General features: G+C 46.3%; 3 protein-coding genes across 3 annotated transcripts in view; 1 reads left to right on the top strand and 2 right to left on the bottom strand.

Moving 5' to 3' along the window:
- Positions 1 to 18,594, bottom strand: part of LOC126920451 (uncharacterized) — a 104,420-nt gene that overhangs the window by 30,664 nt on the left and 55,162 nt on the right. The window lies entirely within an intron of this gene.
- Positions 1 to 18,594, bottom strand: part of LOC126920420 (ankyrin repeat domain-containing protein SOWAHB-like) — a 97,307-nt gene that overhangs the window by 15,134 nt on the left and 63,579 nt on the right. The window contains exon 7 of the mRNA XM_050730760.1: positions 3,082 to 14,055. Coding sequence (XP_050586717.1) covers positions 13,999 to 14,055 — 57 coding nt within the window. The 3' untranslated portion in view covers positions 3,082 to 13,998. The remainder of the gene's footprint in view (positions 1 to 3,081; positions 14,056 to 18,594) is intronic.
- Positions 1 to 18,594, top strand: part of LOC126919129 (uncharacterized) — a 102,074-nt gene that overhangs the window by 13,102 nt on the left and 70,378 nt on the right. The gene's annotated exons all lie outside the window — the stretch shown is intronic.

Consider the following 18,594-nt stretch of genomic DNA (forward strand, 5'->3'; position numbering starts at 1 on the left):
CTCGCGGTAATTTCCAAGACTACCGGTAAGCTCGAGAGCGTTTAGAATCGACGTGCGTCCAGTAATCGAAGGTCCGGTGAAAGAGGCGGTGGGGTAGGGGAAAAGAAGGAAGATAGGAGGACGGCGGTACACGCGGAAGAACGCGAAGCGAAGAAGCGTGGCGTGGGGCTATCGAGGGCGTGGGTTAGGGGTTTGTGTGCAACAGCACAGCCGCGGCGAGGGGTCAGCTACAGATTTTTGCGGGCAGCTCGAGCGGCGTTGGGCAGCTGGCGTGCGGTCAGCCGCTCCAGCCGCAGCGTTGCGTCGGTCGTGCATCACTGGCCACCGTATTAACCCCAAGCCCCGACGTACTCGGCCAGCACCACAGGCCGCAGAGTCCGCGGATCCATGGTGCCCCATGCCCGTCCTCCGCGTTCCATGCGTTCTCCTTCTCGTTCGATTTCTCGTTCGCCTTCTCTTTCCATCTATCTGCGCTACCACTGCCGCCACCACCATATCGGCCATAATTGTTCACGGTTCCTCGCGCTCCACCAGGACCGCCTCTCCCTCTCTCCCATTACCTCGTTCATTTTCTCGTTCTCTGTTTCTCATGGAACGTTTGTATTATAGCTGGCCATTCGATGCGCTTTCCTCCTCGTGTTGTTAGGCAACGAACGTTTAGCGCCGATACGGGAAAACGGTCCGGTGGTAAATGGCTCGGTATTTAATGTGGCCAGCGCAATACCGGCACCGCGATTCGGCTGCCTCCGATATTCTGCGGTTTCGATCGTTTTTGCTGGATATACCGATCTCCAACGAAACACCTGCCCTCCAGCCACCCACGCTTGGCGAATTATTGGCTGGCTTGCGAAGATTGCTCGCTGATTTATTCCTTCCTCGGGAGTTGTTATTTACAAAGCTCCTAATGAATGATACTACTCCGTTAGGAGAAGACATCGTAAGTCCTAGAATTTTATAGTTACTTTCACGCAATCCTGAAAATCTCTCGCAATAACTAATCTTGGTTCACGATTAGTATTCATAAGCTGATTTATCGCAAGAAGCTGGCATAAACAATCGTAAATTCCTGGCGATTCCATAAACAAATCCTCGATCTTCTTCGCTGTGACTAATGAAATTTAGTCGAGTAACGTTACTCGAGCAAAGTGCTTGTTAACAACGACCGAATGCTTTTGAAGAGTGATCGTTGCGAACTACGTGATCAGCCATGCTGCGACGGCTAGGCGCGAGCGAACGTTCGAAATAATAAATCACATACAGACGAGACGTTTCCAAATGCATGCGTGTCGCTATACAAGCAATATCCCTGATAATGACAGGTTACGCGCGACGATACACGAACTTCAGTGTACCCGGCTACCAGGAAATGTCCCGCGAAGTTAAGTACCGTGGAACAAGTCCGGTCGTTTGCTCCGTTATTAGTAGCGGTGGGACGCGCGCGTAGAAACTTGATCGAACCCAGTCTCCCGGTATAACACGAAACGAAAGATACGCTGCCGGGAATGCTGGTAAATTGAGCGTCGTCACTTTCATCCCGAAACGTGTAATCATTCCTCCGTTCGGTACCCGGCAAATGGAGTCGTCGACAGCTTCGTTTAATTTCATTTAATTTCTTTTACATCGTCCTTCCTGGTATTCGAAATTGCCTTCCCGACCGTTGCTTAATGCAATGTTATTTATCTCCACGTAACAAGGTCCTTGGTGTTTAACTAATATGTATTTTTTACAGATACGGCCAAATCGATCATAAAAAAGCACAAAAATGTAAAAGGAAATATCCGGCTCCCCAATTAAGTCATGTTATAAATATAATGTAATCGTACAAAATTTCAGAGGAAAGTATTATAATGTCCAAGTAAAAATACCATCCAGCCTTCTGGATAGTTTGTTCAGCGCGTGAAGTTAACACTATGGGCGATAGTATCAGAATGCTGATGCGAACGGTGATGAACTTCCGTATGCATATTTTTCATTCTTTTTATTCTTTTGTTCCTCAACCCTGTCTAATCTAGGGCTACCAGTCTGGTAATACCATGTAGTTTTGAACGAAACTACAAATCAAACGCCACATGCCTCGTCCTAAATTCCCAAAGCCATCAGAAGCGAGATGATTCCCCTGCTTCCGGTAATTAGGAAGCAATACATTTCGATGGAATGGCTTTCGGTGGGGATTAAGGTGGATACGCAACGAAATCGGTAATGATAAGTGTGGTTCACGGATTGGAAGAGTTTTCGTTGGTTCTAGAGGATGATTGAGAGGCAGAGCGCGGTCGATCGCGATTCACGGCGTACAGGTGGCTGGTAACGTCGAGGTACCGGGCAATCGATCGACGAGTAGCAGCCGACATCCGAGGGCGGGAGAGAACAGCTAGCACGAGCTCATATTCCACATAATGAGGGCGGCAGCAACATCAGACAAGCCGACACGGCCGCGTAATTGAAACCTACCGGAGCTAACCCTTGCTTCCCCCGATTCCCGTAAAAACGGAACTGCTCCGCGGGAAATCGGAACCGAAGTTTAACGCGCGTCCATTCCGCCACGCGAAATCCACTTGGATTTACGCGATCCTATCACGTATACGGCATGATCGTGTGTACGATCATTTACGATCGATAAATTCGCCCTTGATCACTGGTAATTGGACAATTTTACAGGGAGATCGGGAAACGCCGAAACGATCCGGCTGCGCGAACTCGCGTTCCAAGATTTTACTTATACGCGTGGGGTAATTTTGGTAATTCGCGTTGACGATCCTGTACGATCGTTAGTTTCGATGTGTGCGAGACATTAGAAGTCGTTGAGGGTAACGTTAAGGACGGGTAATAAGTCCGTCGTGTATAAATGTTAACGATCCTTCGACAAAAATGAAGCAAATGGATATTTCATTTAATCTTATCGGGCAATCTTAATCAACGCTGCACTGTCATACAAAATATCGAATACTTGGAAAAAGTTATTTAGATGTATCAGGCGTATCGCCCGATCCTCGTGACGTATACATTCATTTCAAACGCATCAATTGCACACTGTAAACTAAAACAACACACGGATGGTAATATAATGTTCAATTAGATACTTACATACTGTGATGATCCATCGGAGCACGTGAGTGGACGTCCATAGCGGCGCGGCGGGGCGTGGAACAGCGTGAAACAGAAAACGCAACGACATTAATACGCAATCATCATCAAGAGACATCGAGTCCCTATTTATCTAAAAGAGACGTTCGCGTAATCTACTTGCGTAGTTGCGATTAAACGTTGCGCGGCGGGGATCTATGTCGTTAGCCGATGTTACGAGGGTGCGAGAGGGTGAAAGAGGTGCTGTCGCAGAGTGGAATAATAATCGAGAATACAGTCGGACGATCGTTGACAGCCAGCAATCAAGTTACGCCGAGCTGGCAATCGCGTATCGGCCTGCAAATACGATATAACTGTTATTAACGTCGTTTTTTACGACGAGCATGATAGCGTAGCTGCCATGCACGAAATCGTCGAGGAACAATCGCGTGGAAAACGTTCGAGGGAATTTCCAAGGCAAAGCAGAGAAGCGTGCGACGCCGTGCACGAGACCATTCCGCCTCGATCCGTCATGATCAACCGACACCTGTGATTTAATTGTCACTCAGCTGACCCCGCGACGACATAGAGAAACTTGAGGATCGGGCCAGGCCACGGTAGGTTATTTTCGACCGGGTTTCGTGGTTTTTAAGGTCCGATATGGAAAGAGGTCTCCTTGTTCCGTTTCGCGTAACGATGATGCATCGGTGGGGCAATTATTTTTAATTTCTTCTAGAAATTTTTCGGATAAGAAGAGAGGACGTTGGAAATACTATCGATGTTGCGATTGTGAAGTGTTTAGCGGTGGTAGAGTCATTTGTGCTATTGCGAAGAGATGAATAATTCAAACACGTATCTCCTGTTACTTAAAATATCGTTTAAACGAACAATGTCCTCCATTAACGTGTATTGACACATCGAGAGAAGCGAAGAAACGGATACTTATGAAAATAAGATTTCTCTTTTTAGGCGAAGAGACGAAAAAAATAGTTAATCATTCCACAGAGAATCTATATTCGTCTCCGACAGGACGAGGAGATATTCGGAACGGTCGATCTCGAACGGTCGATCTCATTGTGAAACGACGCGAGTTTCGCGAATCTCGCCGGGTAACCGGCACGATATCCAGTCTGGCAATTATAAAACTGCTGTCGAGAACCACCGCCACCGCGAACACATGTCGAGCCGCTGCCACCCCTGGTCGACGTTCTTCGACGTTGACACGGGAGCAAACGCATGCACGCACGCACGAACCAACGGGCGCGCGCGTATACCAACGCCCCCGTGCACCCACCGACTATGTGCACACTCGTCCATTTCTGCCCGCATACACGTCTGCGTGCGTCGCAAGTTCTGAATAATTTGACATGTTGTCGTACACGTTATTATTCAGATAGACGTAGAGATACGACGAGTCGAGCGGACCTCCGACTTCTTAGCGGCAAATCCAGTCCTCAGATACTCCCTGTTTCTTCAATCGTTGGCTTTGAAAGCTAAATTAAATACTATAAATTTTGCATATATAATTATATGTTTTCTTTGATGCACGGCATACTAATTGCTTAAGATATCAAAGATTGGATAAGAAGCAATTTGTAGGAAGAAATCAAAGATGATATTTCAAATGGAATGGTATTTCAGATGGTATCTCGAATTAAAATCGTTAGAAATTCGCAATATTATTCCCTATCGTCTTTGAGTTAAAAATTAATCTCCGATAGATTAAGAAGTTTTTATTTTAAACGCATACGAATTTGCAAGATCCATAATCCAAATTGCCCAAAAATGAAAAAATTCAAAGAGTAAGAATAATCGCTAGCCTACACAACAACTGTAGGCGTGAGTCAAGAGTACATAATGTTGACTGAAAGAAGTCGATGTCTATCTGAACTACTGCCGCGAAACGAGACAAAGTCACCGGACGATATCGAGCAGCGATCGAAAGGATCCATTCACCGGCGTTGTATACGATCGATCGAAAAGTCATGATAGTCGTGGGTTTCTCTGTCGAGATTGACATTTAGATTATGCAGCGTACGGATTGTCATGCGGATAGCGGAGCTCCCTAATAGGCTCTATTAGCATGAAACGGTGTAATCGGCTCGCGTTCGCATGCTCACGATGGAAAAAGCAATGCGGGTTCTCTTCTCTCTCATTATGCGCGCGGATCGCGACGCGTCGTTAGAACGATACAGCTGGTAATGCGGCAAACGTCTTCGGGAAGACGCGCATAATAAAGCGGCAGCGCACCTGCGACGTTCCGTCTAATTATTCGACCAGTTTTTTAAGTCGCGGCGATTTATATCGAGCAATTAGCCCCGGCTGTAGCGCTAATTGGAGTGAGAGACCGAGGATACGTGAGCTGGACTACGGGACCGATAAACACCGACTATCTCGTTAGTACTTCGCGTGGGGTCCGGTGCACTTTCGCCGCCACGATCCCACGACGAGACTTTTCGAACACGGGGACCTCGTTTAATTTAACTGAAAATCCTGCCAGTTTTACGGGCAACTACCCTGCGTGAACAGCGACTAGTGAACGAATCGGATTACGAGTCTGATTAATTTAGTTCTACACGTTTAACTTTTTGTTCGTCAACCGAACGAACAAAGTAAACAAATGTAAAATGAAAATAATGGCTGAACGTGTGCGAGAAAATGAAGAAATGTTGAAAGGGGAAGAAATTGGAAATTCAGATTGGAAACGCAACGAAGCTAGGTTCTCGAAGGGAGTGAATAAGGCGAGGGAAGAAAATCCGTATTTATCGTGTGAAGACATAAATTAAAATACTCTAGAGAACTGGCAGTGGTATCCATCAATGTCTGGTAGGTAGAGAAGGGAAGCGCGAGGATGCCTCGTCATTAAGCGGCAATGGGCCACTTTTCGGAGAACTCACTGTGCCAGAAACGGGCAATTTACTCGCCGCGGACGAAACTGCCTCTAAACATCTTACATCGAACTGTTCGAGCCGTTTTCTCGCTCTGTAGACTACTCGTTAAACGTTTTTATCGATTCCACGCTGGACGACCGACTCGGTGATTCGTTGTATTTCAGATGCAAAACGATTTTGGGTATTTCGGATGTTACTTGAAAAGACGCTTTTCAGTTCGAATTACAGGATCCACGGAGATTTACGATTTCATTGGTCGCGTTAAAAATAAACCTCAAATTTCGTCTTTCGAGTTAAACTCGTATCTCGATCGTATCTCCAATCTCCACGCATAATCCAGAAAGAAACGACACGAAAGTACGTGAACGACAGGCCATATCCACGGCATCAAACTTCCGTCGCTACCCGGGCGATCTACACCAATATCGATCTCTATATCTTCCCCATCCACTTGAACTGTCTTATCTATTCCCACAGATGATGGAATCTTTAGAACCTCGAGCGCAACGCGATATGTATATCAGAAGAAGGCGCACGACGTCGGTTTCAAAACGCAGCTGCTGGTGTTGTGCATCGGTATCATCGACGTTTCGAGGATCAGCTACATGTATACGTGTATGCATATGCATGAACGCGTAAGAAAGCAAAGGAAAGAAAAGAGGGCAGCATAGAGGGGTCCAGTTTCGCGGCAGTGCACCGAGATCTCCCGTGGCAGATATAGCACCGGCCCCTAAACATCCACCATTATATTAAATTGTGTATATTTCCCTTCATAATTACTCGAATTATACGCATTATGTAAATCGCTATGTTAATGCACTGCCTCCACCCTCCTGCAGCCCCTCTTCCGCCCCTGTTTTACGCAGCTCTTCCTCCCGCGGTTCTCGCATCGCTCTTGACCGCCACGCCACAGGAGGATTACAGCAATTTCGTTTAAGCGCGCGCTAAATGTTACTTTATGCGCTTTTTATTCAGCCGGCATCCGGTCGCGCGGAATACGTGCGCTGCACTCTGGTCCGGCCAGCCTTTCTAGATCGTGCCCCGTTTGAAGCACGTTTTATTTACATAATATTTCGCGAAAGATCAGTATCAAAGATTGCGAGCGTGCTCGTGTAATGCTTTTTTACAAGGACTTGCGTTAAAATTAAAACCCATGGACATGGTCATCGTCTACTTTAACATATGAAATAGCGTTACGAACGAGCGACTTTCGAAAAAATTCAATTTCTCGAACGAAAAGGATATATGAGCGAAGTTAAGTAATTCGTAACTCGGCAAATTCGAATTTCAAATTTTTGTACCGATTTCTTTATCCGATTATTTACCGCGAGAGAAATATTTTTTTTTTCTGAGTCTTTTGTGTTAGTCGACGTAGCTGCTCTACATAATTTTTTGCGAGATCGGTATCAGAACAGAGATTGGGCTCTTTAATGAGGGCGGTCGGCAAAAATTAGGAATCCGAAATAGCTATTTGCGCGCCACGAGGAATGGCCCGACCATGAAAGGTATCAACCGGCGATGCACAGATAAGTGGGATCTCTGTTATTAACGATAGGCATCGATTCATAAAGCAAATCGACAGCCAGCAAAGGTGCTCGGAGGAGCGCCAAAGTCAATTCACGCGGTACGTACTCCGTGTTTTCGGCAACTTTAGCACCGTCTCCGTGTTAATACTCTCGGTAATTTCGTGTAAACACGATACGACAGTGTCATATTTCATATTTTCCATGTAATATCCCGAGCTTTCGTTCGCTCGTGTTTTAAACGTACGAGTGTAGCGAGTCACGGTTTCGAACATGCTGATGTTTTTTCATGAAGTGAGTGCTTTTGTAAATGAGGCCATAAAGATCTTATGTACAACGTCGTCTTTCGATCGCAAATTGTATCGCAAAAAGACGAAATAGAATTGGACGAAATAAGATGTTATTCTCCTGAGAAACGACTACTCGTAAAACATAATTTGAGAATAAAAGCTTTCAAATGACAACATCCCACAAACTGAGAACCGAAAGCTACGCGATCTGATCCGAATTTCTATGAAACGAGCATACGCATAAAGCATTCCACGAACATTGATCGATGTGATCGTGAACACGTCGGAGAAGCGTTCGATTGACACGTCAGGAGGTACGAGGCGAATGAAGTCTGTAGGCGAATCAAAGAACGATATTATTAACGACGAAGTTCTCGTTTTTCGGTAGGAGGCCACGGACCGATTACCAAGTAATTCGTGGCCTCATTACCGACGCCAATTATCGAATGGACGTTTCGATCGGCCGCGGTGGCAAACGATCCCTGGCGACTCTCAATCAACTTGGACGGCGAACGAAGGACGTTGGACGCTGATCGACGACCAACCGGATGACGATCGACTGCAATTTCGATGATGATACGGAATTATCCAGCGCAAAGGGATCATCGAAGCCCAAAGAACGAAGCCAGTCGACCGACTCCCTCGAGGTTGCTCCTTCGTGGATCTCTCTTTCGCACCCTCCGACTCCGTTAACAATGTTTTTCGCATGCTCTTCTCCTTCCTCGCGATACACATAGAGCAGTGTGTGCGCGCGAGGCTTTATTACACGCGCAGTCGGGGTAGAAGGACGATCACGGATCCGCGGGCGAACTTCGTTACGGACCTGTGTGATTTTCCATGCAAATTGAGTTGTTCGCCTGTCATTATGCTAATAAAAATAATGACGCGTCGCGTATGTACGAGTAATGCAGCTGCTGTAATGAACCACGGTGTATATCGGCGTCGGAGGTCCTCGCACCGTTCGAAGCGTGACACCGCGACATTTCTTCGCTTTCCGACAAACAGCTGGCCAACCGAGAAAGTATTCGCACGGCCACAGATTACCCCGGTTACCACACACGTGCATATCTTCATCCGATGTCTTATCTAATAGTAAATCAGTTTAAACGACGAGGGAAGTGGATGAACGACATCTGTCTCGTTAATTGCCGCAAGAAATGTCGCAGCGTGGATGTCTGTGCGTGCATTTTTAATAATAAGTTAGGATTACAGAAATATACGAAGTTTCTTTGGAAGAAAGGAAAGTGAAATCGAGATCGGTGAATTGATCGAAAATAATAACCAGATAAGATGATGGTAATTATTATGGAAGTTCGATCGTTACGATTTTTTTCGTGAACTCCGTGCGTCGAAAAACATTAACAAGTTCGTAAGCCTGTTTTTCCATGTATGTATGTAGAGCAAGGGAGAACTTTTATCGCGGTAAATATATCCCTTCGTGCGTTTACGCTTGAAATTGCGCGAAAACTACTTGCTTGTAGTACACGCACATGTTAATTGCTATTTAAATTTCTGCGGCAGTAAAAGGTTCTTTATGAATCGCATTCTGTGAGTTTAATTAGAACATCCCTACAAACTGATAATTGTGAAAAAAGAAAGAAAAAGAGAGAAACGTTTTCCTCTTTCTAAATGGCTACAGTTACACCAACAACATCATTTCTCTACTTATCAAATTCCTATCAAATGTTCTCACTTCTAACAAGTAGGGGAGACTGACATAATGCCAGTATTATGTATTATTACAAAGCAAAATGACTAAGTAGTACAATTTTACGTTTCACAATACTCTTCCCTGTCTACTCCCACTTCCTATCTCCCACGAACAAAGATTCAAACGTTTGTATCCACCATTCATTAAGGATAAAATTCCATCATGGATTCAACTGGATGATCCAAATCGATTGCGCGTTTGAGATCTATCCGCGAACGACGAGCAAGTAGGAGAACATCGATGGTTCGTTTCTCACAAGGTGTCAGTCGTCACCCGGCGCTACATCGTGGGAGTGATTGCGGAAACGTCTGACGGTGATGCCGCCGCGTTACATGCGTGCATAATGCATATCGCGTGACTCCGTCACGGATCCGGACAGTTACAACGTGTACACGCGTAACAATATCGCGTATCGGGAGAATCTCTTTCTGCCACCTCCCTTTTCTCTCTCCTGCTCTGGCTGCCGACGTCTGGCATTTTAATCGAAGCTGCGAGGGAGAAATGGGTTGCCGGCGAAACGCGTATCCTCGCGGCCGGGGCAGCGTAACGATCGTGTTATAAAATAAAGGCCATCCGCCCTTTCGTGCCGTCCCGATCGCTCCACAGTCCCATGATTTTTCCTCGAACCGCGTCATCCATCGCGGAAACCCGCCATAATTAGAGACGCGTCGCGATTACGTTATCGATCAAAGAATCTGCGTTAATAACGAGACCGGATTTGTTTTAGTTGGTATCCTTTAACGGAACTCGTTTCCAACCGATCGCCCTTCAACAGCTAGGCGGAAGAGCTCGTAAGCCAACGTAGACACGCGTTTCCTATATTCGGAAGGCGTGACATGTCATGTACAAAGAATTCGCTCGATTCTTCCGTTTCACAAGATACGCGAAACATGCGGTAACAACGTTATGAATACAGTTTGATACATTGCAGCAATTGGTAAAGCGATCGCTAATTGCGTAATGAATTTTTCAACGTTATTCGCCTTGCTTGTTAGTCAACGCTAATTAAGGCTTCTCGTTGTTAAATCTACAATGAGCCAGTAGGGCTCGAGGAGCAGCCAAGGTCGTGAGATCTCGCAAGGAAAAACGAATTCTATTTAAAGACAGAGAAGGAAGATATTGGTGGGGAGTAGATTAATTGCAAATTCAACGTAACGCGATACACGATGGCGGCGCGAGCGGAAAAACTGCGGCAGTTGGCTAGGCACGCCCGCTGTTTTACGAGCTGCGGGTTCAGCACGTCGGCCAATTACACCTTCCACGGTTAGGCGGTTCCTTCGTCTTAACGGGCAGTTAGTGCCAACATAAATGTCCCTGCTGCACGCTTTTAATTGCCCGCTTATAGCGCCGCTCGCGATACACCGTGGCGGTGCGGCGTTGGAAAAAAGGCAAGGTCACGTCGCGATCCGGAGGCCAAGGCGTATATACGCAAGACCGGTGATTCTTGTTTTACAAATTGCTTGGAACGCGATTATGCGTTACGTGAGAAAGCGAGTCGATCGTTCGGCGAATATAACATCCTCTAAATTTTATGATTCCAACCAGTCGAACACGTTAAATGTAATAGCGTGTTCGTGTAATCTGTCATTCCTAAAATATTGTAATCTATACGTATACCTATATTTACTCTCACGTACGACAACTTGTAATAACTCTAATTATTTCCTGATACATTCAACAACCTTCCTTACCAGTCGTATAACCAACTTCCAACATCGTTCTTATTTTTCGATAAGCCCAAAATTTCCTCCAATACATTTGTTGTACTGGTTCCAGCGCCTACGTCTTTTATTTCTGTGCCATTACAAAGATCGATGAAGTCGACAAAGAATCCTTCCCGAGCGAAGTGATCGATCAACGACCGTGATCTTTACGCCTCGGTATCACGCCTATGGAACCTGACCAGACGCTTCTCGGCGACGAATAAAAGGAAACCTAACTGAGACGTCGACCTGGCTCATTAACATCCCTGGTGAACACGCGTTTCTCGCGGATTCGCGATCGCGACAATATATTTTAATTAACGATTACGCCGTAAATATCGTTTATCGGTGTCGTAAGTCAGCCGGCGGATATAACATTCGTTTTCGGAGCCAGGGATCGCGTGGGTGTGACATCGTGCGTGGACCGGTCAGCGAGAGCAGACAGGCTCAGGTGGCCCCGGTCGATAATTCCTCGCCCCGAAATAGGAATACTTGAAATTCGGTTATTAATTTCGTTTGGGGGCCCGACGGGGCGCTGGCGACCCCCTCGTGCGTGTCAGCCGGGGTTGGCCCTTCCTGCCTCGCCCTTGGGTCTCCCTTGAGACAATGGACGCCCGCGGTGCCCGATGTCTCCGACGACGTCTCGGAACCCCCGTCGTGGCACGCATGCCCGCCGTTTTACTGCTATAGAGACGTCAGAAATCCGTCCCGTCATTTCGTATTCGTGGCCTCGAGGTCCGGGTCTTCTCGATTTTTCGTGTCCGCGTGCGAAACTGGGACCGTTACCGATCGTAAGACCTTTCACCAAATTCGCAACTTTAGGAAACAGCTTCGCGTTAACAATTTTCGAGATTCTTAACATGTGTGACACGTCCGAGTAACTTTAAATATAACTGATAAAGAGATAAAAATATTTAAACGTGAATGGACGCAGCGAACAAAATATTTTTCTCTTGGAATCTCTCGGAAGACAACATACGAGGGGATACGAACGAGTAGAAATCTATCGAAAGGCACGTTGGTGGGGAGAATTTCGGAATCGTCGTCGGCTGGAGAATCACCAGTGTTTCATTATGCAATCGGGATCGATAATCTGGCGCAACTTCGAGTCTCCGTCGATAGAGATCTACCGCTTAATTGAGACCTAACCGCGGGCCTCGATCCCGCGATTATGCCGTCGTTGCCGTATGAGAAAAGACACGCGTGCCCTCGCTCGGTTTTACCCGTTCGCCCAGACGAGATCGAGACCGCGTCTCGACACAAGGCTCGGCGACTCGACTCGTAGCCGGAGAGTGGAGCGGCGGACATCGAGAGACCGTACGAAAAAGGAGCTCGCTGGATTTATCGTGATGCATCGGGATACTGACAAGAACAGCTGTGCTCGGCCGAGCTCTCGCAGCGGGAACGGATCCGCCGCGGGAAACAAACGTACGATAACGATCCCCGTGTTTTGCGCCGCGTATGATGTTATTGTCGCGATTGATCGCAATTTTCAGCTGAGAACGCGCTGCTGATTTATCGTGACTGTGCCACAGATAGCGAGCTAGTAACGCGACGAGTAGAGCGAAGCGGCACACGCGAAGAGAAGACGCCTTGAAAACGATCGCGTGTCCGCTTCATCTTCTTCTTTCGCGTTTCTTCGCGAAGAAATCGGCAAACTCGCGGGAAGAAATTTCTCGATAAATTACTCGTCGCTCCCTCGCCCCAGGGATTATTATTACTAAATAATTAGTCGTTCGTTCTTTCTGGGTCGATTTCTGATGCGTCTTATGGTTCGCTCGTTACGCGACCATAGAATTCAATAACTGGTGCCGTTCACGCGATGCCATCCGCGGGCGTCTTTGACCGTTCGCACGAAAATCATCGATTCGTGCCGGTAAATGCTCTTTTTGCCGCGTTTTTGTTTGCTCACCGTTGCGAGTTGGAACAAACTGTTCGTTTGCGAGATAGCGAACCGGTACGTGCGTTTGCATGCCTGGGAGGAAGGCGCGACGCTTAATGACGCACCTCGAACGAGGTCGAGGCTCATCGATAACGTGCAATTTTCAATGTAAGAATTTGTATGCTACTTACGCCCTGAATTCCAAGTCAGTCCCATGGTAGTCAGTTCCATCGTGCACGAAGTTGCAGAGATTGTCGGTAAGACGAATATGAAACAAAGTAGAAATTAAAGAAATTCCATTTGGAAGATCAAGCTTCGAACTACGCATGGATCTTATTTTAGATTATAGTCGTACTGCGATTATAATTCGAGAAAAAATTCGCCATCGATAACGAACGTTAGAATATATTGTTAAAAAGTAAGTGTGAAAACGCGTTGGTTTTGTTATTCGCCGTTACAGTATCTGGTCGTCTTTCTACAAGAAACTTCTGACTGAGTGGACCGAGTAGAGAACTCAATCAAGCGTCTCTCTAGATCAAAAAATCTGGGAAAAAGCACTTGCAAGCGTAGAAGTTCGTGTCAAGGAATGCAACGTCAGGCAAGCGTAACTCTTACCGGACGACAAAGTGTTGATTAGAAATTCATCGTTCTTTTCTGTGGAAGCGGAGGCAAGAAAGAGAGTCGTCGGCGCGGCGTGTCGGTAACCGTGAAACACCGAATTTTCGAAGCTGCCGGTTCGTTCTACTTTTTGCCCGCCACCCAGACCGATCGAACGAACAGTTCGCGGTGCGGGTCGCAATAAGCGAAACGCGATACGCGCGAGACTTTTTTCAGGGTCTCTGGCCGAATCGATCACGGTCGGTCGTCGCGACGGGAAAGAAACCCGTTCGTTCGTGCTAACTGCCGGTGAGCAGCGGCTTCGTTCGTTCGTTCGGCCGCTACTTTGCAACATTTCGTGATACGTAATAACAACCCATACTTACGGACGTTGGATCCTGTATGGTGGAGATGTATCCCGGTCGGCGTATGGAACAGAAAAAATACATGGGATACCCCGATTAAAAAAAGGAAATGAAAAAAGAGAGAAAAATAAAAGAGAAGAAAGGAAGAAGAAACACGCGGTGCTGTTACTCGAAAATCAAACGGTGGTGGTCGCGAACCGTTTAATTTTCAATTTCGCGGATCGATCTCACCGCCTTCGTCCCTCGATTCCTTTCGACCCGCTTTCCATCGTTCGTTCCTTATTATCGTCGGTGAAACGCGACCGATTAGGTCGATCGGCGGCGGCTCGTCAGCCAAGTGAGTACACGATCGGCGAAACGATCGATCGATAGGGAGGAGACGACGAGGGGCGTTTATGCAGGAATAATAATTGGATTGTAATCGTCGGTGGGACGGAAGCACCGCTTTTCTGCCCCCGTGCTACGTGCATAATGACCGCGCGCCAGTTTCAAAGTATAAAGACGTTCAGTCCCCATCGACAATTTGTTATGCATACCTCGCATGGACGAAAATTGCGTTTAATTCGCCGCTGCTTACGCGTTCCATCCATTCCGGCACTCGAGACTCAGGCTACCAGCCACCATCGAGCTACAGGGCAAGATGGTGAATAGAGGGGACGCATAAATGTAGATGTTCCATTTAAAAAGCCATTTTCGCGTGTTTAGCATAATACGTAATCGCGCGAATCGGTCGCTCGTCGAATTATTCCCAATTCCGTCCGAGGCGCGGCTGCGTCGCGTCCATCGAGTCGTTAACCATCTCCAACTATCTTCTCCCCGGCGAAAAAACCCTTGTTCGAGATCGGTTCTGAACCGCGTTCCCAGAACAATTTATATACCTTATCGAAAACCAGCTCGCGCCAAGAATATGATCGATCTCCCCTCGATTCCCATCCCCAAAATCCCTTCGGCCATCGATCTTTGATAAATTATTAAAGTCGAGGTATCGTTCGTCAAAGGAGATATCGTGTTACAGACGAGAAGAATTGTACGGGAACATTGGTATCGAGGAATAATTATACGGAATTTGTTGTAAATCGTTCGAGTAATTGATCGAGCAGAAATGGCGAGTAATAAAGTTTAACGAGCATGGGATTTACATTGTTTGCTCGCTAATTGGTATTGTTTTAATTCTTTGCAGTGCCCTGTCGAATTTGGTCTCGACGCTCTATTTGATCTGATGTTTTAAAGAAGAAATGTCCTCTGGTATTTTAACCATTCGAAATACAAATCTCATAGAGCACGAAATATAAAATGCTCGTCAAATTTAATTGAATGTTCGATTCATCGCAAAACTTACATTACTCCGAAGGAAACGGGTATGTACGCAGTTCTTAACGTGACAGTGACCGTTGAAACCACTCAAAACAGGCTCACAATTCGTGGAAAACAAGGTTTCGATTGGACTTAAACGAGAACACGCGAGCGAACTCATTCCGGCCGGAGATCCGTTTGTTTATAAACCCTCAAAATGTTCTGCGGCCATGCGTTTTCGGTGACACAGAGTTTCGTGGACGAGGAAACGAGTTGCGGTTTCCCGACTCGGCCACGTCGAGCGACTCCTGTTCCGTTTAAATATTCCATCGTGGAACCAGTACCAGCACCCGAGGACCCTGTTTCCGCGCGTTTCAATCGGCTCGCCGGTAAACGTCCGCGTAATTCGTAACGACCCTGCCTCGCCATTCCAATCCCTTTACTCTTCCCCGACAGTTTTACCACTTTTCGACAATTCCGCTCTTCAGGAAAAAAATCGCCTCCTCGTTCGCTTCGGAATCCTCCAGTGGGCGCCGTGAATTTTATTACCCTGCCGCTACACGCGCCGTTCGAAAGTCCCAGCTGGAGTTATATCGTTGCGGTTGTTGTCGTTGCATTTTTATTTTTTTCTCCGACTTCCTCTTTTAACGATGTAGCCGCTACAGAAAACTTTCTAGACACGCGACGCGATTTTAAAAATTTCCGCGTTTCAATCAGCGCTTTCAGCATTAACACATCGCGCGTGCATACCTATCCATATTTCAAAAGTAGCACGACTCGAACAAGTTTCTCAAACTATTTGGAAGATTACACAAACTTATTTATCGTCGAATTATTGTGAGTCGCGGAACTTTTGAAATACATGTGCGATATTTAGAAGATAAATTGGAGGTAACACTAAGGACGACCGTAAATGCCACTGCCATTTGATAGGCTGTTAGGTAGGTTGTCAAATTGCTCGATCAATATAGTTTCCCAAGCTATTTCGATAAATTGTATATAGCAAGACTCGTTAATCCATTTAGATACCCTAGATACTATACAAACTGTGCATTTTTCTAGCGTCAATGACAAGCGTCTTAGACAGAACCAATCATTCCGTGCTCCTTATTACAACTCTCGTAACAAGCTCTACTCGCGAACAAATTACACGAGCCTTTGCAACATTTCAACATGATTAAAACTCACCAGCAACCTGTCAGTCAAAGCTGAACGACGAACTAGCAGCTTCACACGAACTGCCAGAACCGGATGCCGAGGATAGCCGACAACGAGAGCGTTTGCACGACTTTATAAAGGGTGGTGGGTCCGCGTGAAACGAGCGAGAGTGCGAGGTAGGGCAGAGGCAGGTGAAGGAAGGTGGATGGCGGTTTGCCGCAAGATCGGGCCTTCTCCCAGCGGAATTTTAACTTTTAATAATAAAGCGAGGGAGTTTCGTGTTGTTAGGTTATGATAGGCGGCCAGAAGGAATTGGTGGAGGTGAATTGAAGGCGGTAGGAAGCTCCGTTTGTCCTCGTTCCTCTTGACGAAGGGAAACCGCAGCACAGGCACCGCCGACATCGCGTAATTGGCCGGCTCTCACTTTCCGCTCGTCCGATTGATTATTATTTTTGTGCGGCCTGACCTCGCTGACCCCCGTGCTCGATCGCTCGTCCGCTGATCGCCCGATCTCATCATTAAGGGGACTCCGAAACCTTTTACCGGTGGACAGCATTTCCTCCACGCACCAATTATTATCGAATTACTCCTTGGGAACGCGTGACCGTCCAACGATCTCGCGGTGCGCGTCGTGTCGCCCTTTAACGTCCTTATTATCGTAAAGCAGTGCAATAGAATTTAAGTTATATCTATATCGCGATAAATTCAATGCTTTGTAATTGGGAGTTCAGTGGTTCGAATTAGTATTTATTTTCATTTTGAGATCTTTAGTTCTTAATATTAGGACTATCGACTTGTAACGCTAGTAGCACTAATAAAAGTTGATATTAATTTTTTCCAGAACACTTACATTCTTTCAGTAACTGTAGTAACAAAACGTTACCTAATGTTTATTTGTTTCAAATGGTAAAACTTGCTTGTAATTTTCCATGAATTAAAGTGTTTACGAGTTACTATATTAAACGCAATATTTCACACGGAATCTATCACCGATTTGTTGCATGCAAATGTCAGCATCGGAAAGATCGGGGTTCCCCAAAGTTCGAGCGGCGCGCACCTTTAAAGAAACCTCTCACGCGCGTAACATACTCGGACATAAAAGAACTTATTCGCCGGTTGGCCGGTGGCTGGTTATTATCTTTATATAGCTCGACCCAGCTGACCTTAATGCACCGATCGCTGCCGCTCTTTCGATCGTGCTATTAAACCGCTTGAACTTATGGACAAAGGTTGCGGCTGTGAGTAATCGAGAAATCTGACGAAAACCGAGGATCCTACTCACAGGACGTAATAATTCGACTGGAGCTCGTTCAAACAAATTAATATTCCTTTCTTGCGATCGTCGAGGATCGAGGGGATACCCATGTGAGCTACTCGGAATTAGAGAGAGGCTCTCGAAAGGATGGGAAAAAAGGAAAGCTCGTGCATACGCTAATCGGAAAGCTTTGCAACCGGAAGTGGCAATAATCGAGGGAAGCGGTCGTAAATGGCACGCCTCCTCTTTTTCACGCTACCAAGCGGAGGATAATTCGATTCACGTGGGAGGACTCCAGTAACGAGCTAAGCGAACCCTGTTAACTTCTTCCTAAGAGAAATAAAAAGTCAACGGGACGAGAACGCGGGATTCCAGTCCGAGAACTTCCTCCATCGCTCGCGCCAAATGATAATTGCGTTTTCTGCAGACGTTAACGCGGTGACTACACGCGTTTCTATGGAAACTTTATTCGGGTTGCCGGATCTAGAAAGCGGAGGAATATTTGTAGCTATGATTTCTTCAACAGTTAGTAGCATTCCTTTCTTCCTAAAATCGTAGAATCTATACTGGTTCATGAAAGTATTCCATTACTTGCCGTAAAAAATTAATACCAATGATTAATAAGATTTCGAAATGAAAATCAGGAAGAACGTTGATCTTCTGCAATATGGATTTAATAAGAAAAGTATGTAAATTGCTATTGCTACACAAATTCTTGAACAAACCTGGGGTGTTAGGAAATTTACAAGAAAGCATTTGGCGGACATGCAACGTAGACAGATCGATATCCAGGCATCCGATAAGCGAGAATTTATCGCGTGGATCTAGCGCTAGGACGTGCTCCTCGTGGACCTCGAGTCCTAAGC

Source organism: Bombus affinis, chromosome 1 (genome assembly GCF_024516045.1).
Source record: "Bombus affinis isolate iyBomAffi1 chromosome 1, iyBomAffi1.2, whole genome shotgun sequence".
Taxonomy (NCBI): domain Eukaryota; kingdom Metazoa; phylum Arthropoda; class Insecta; order Hymenoptera; family Apidae; genus Bombus; species Bombus affinis.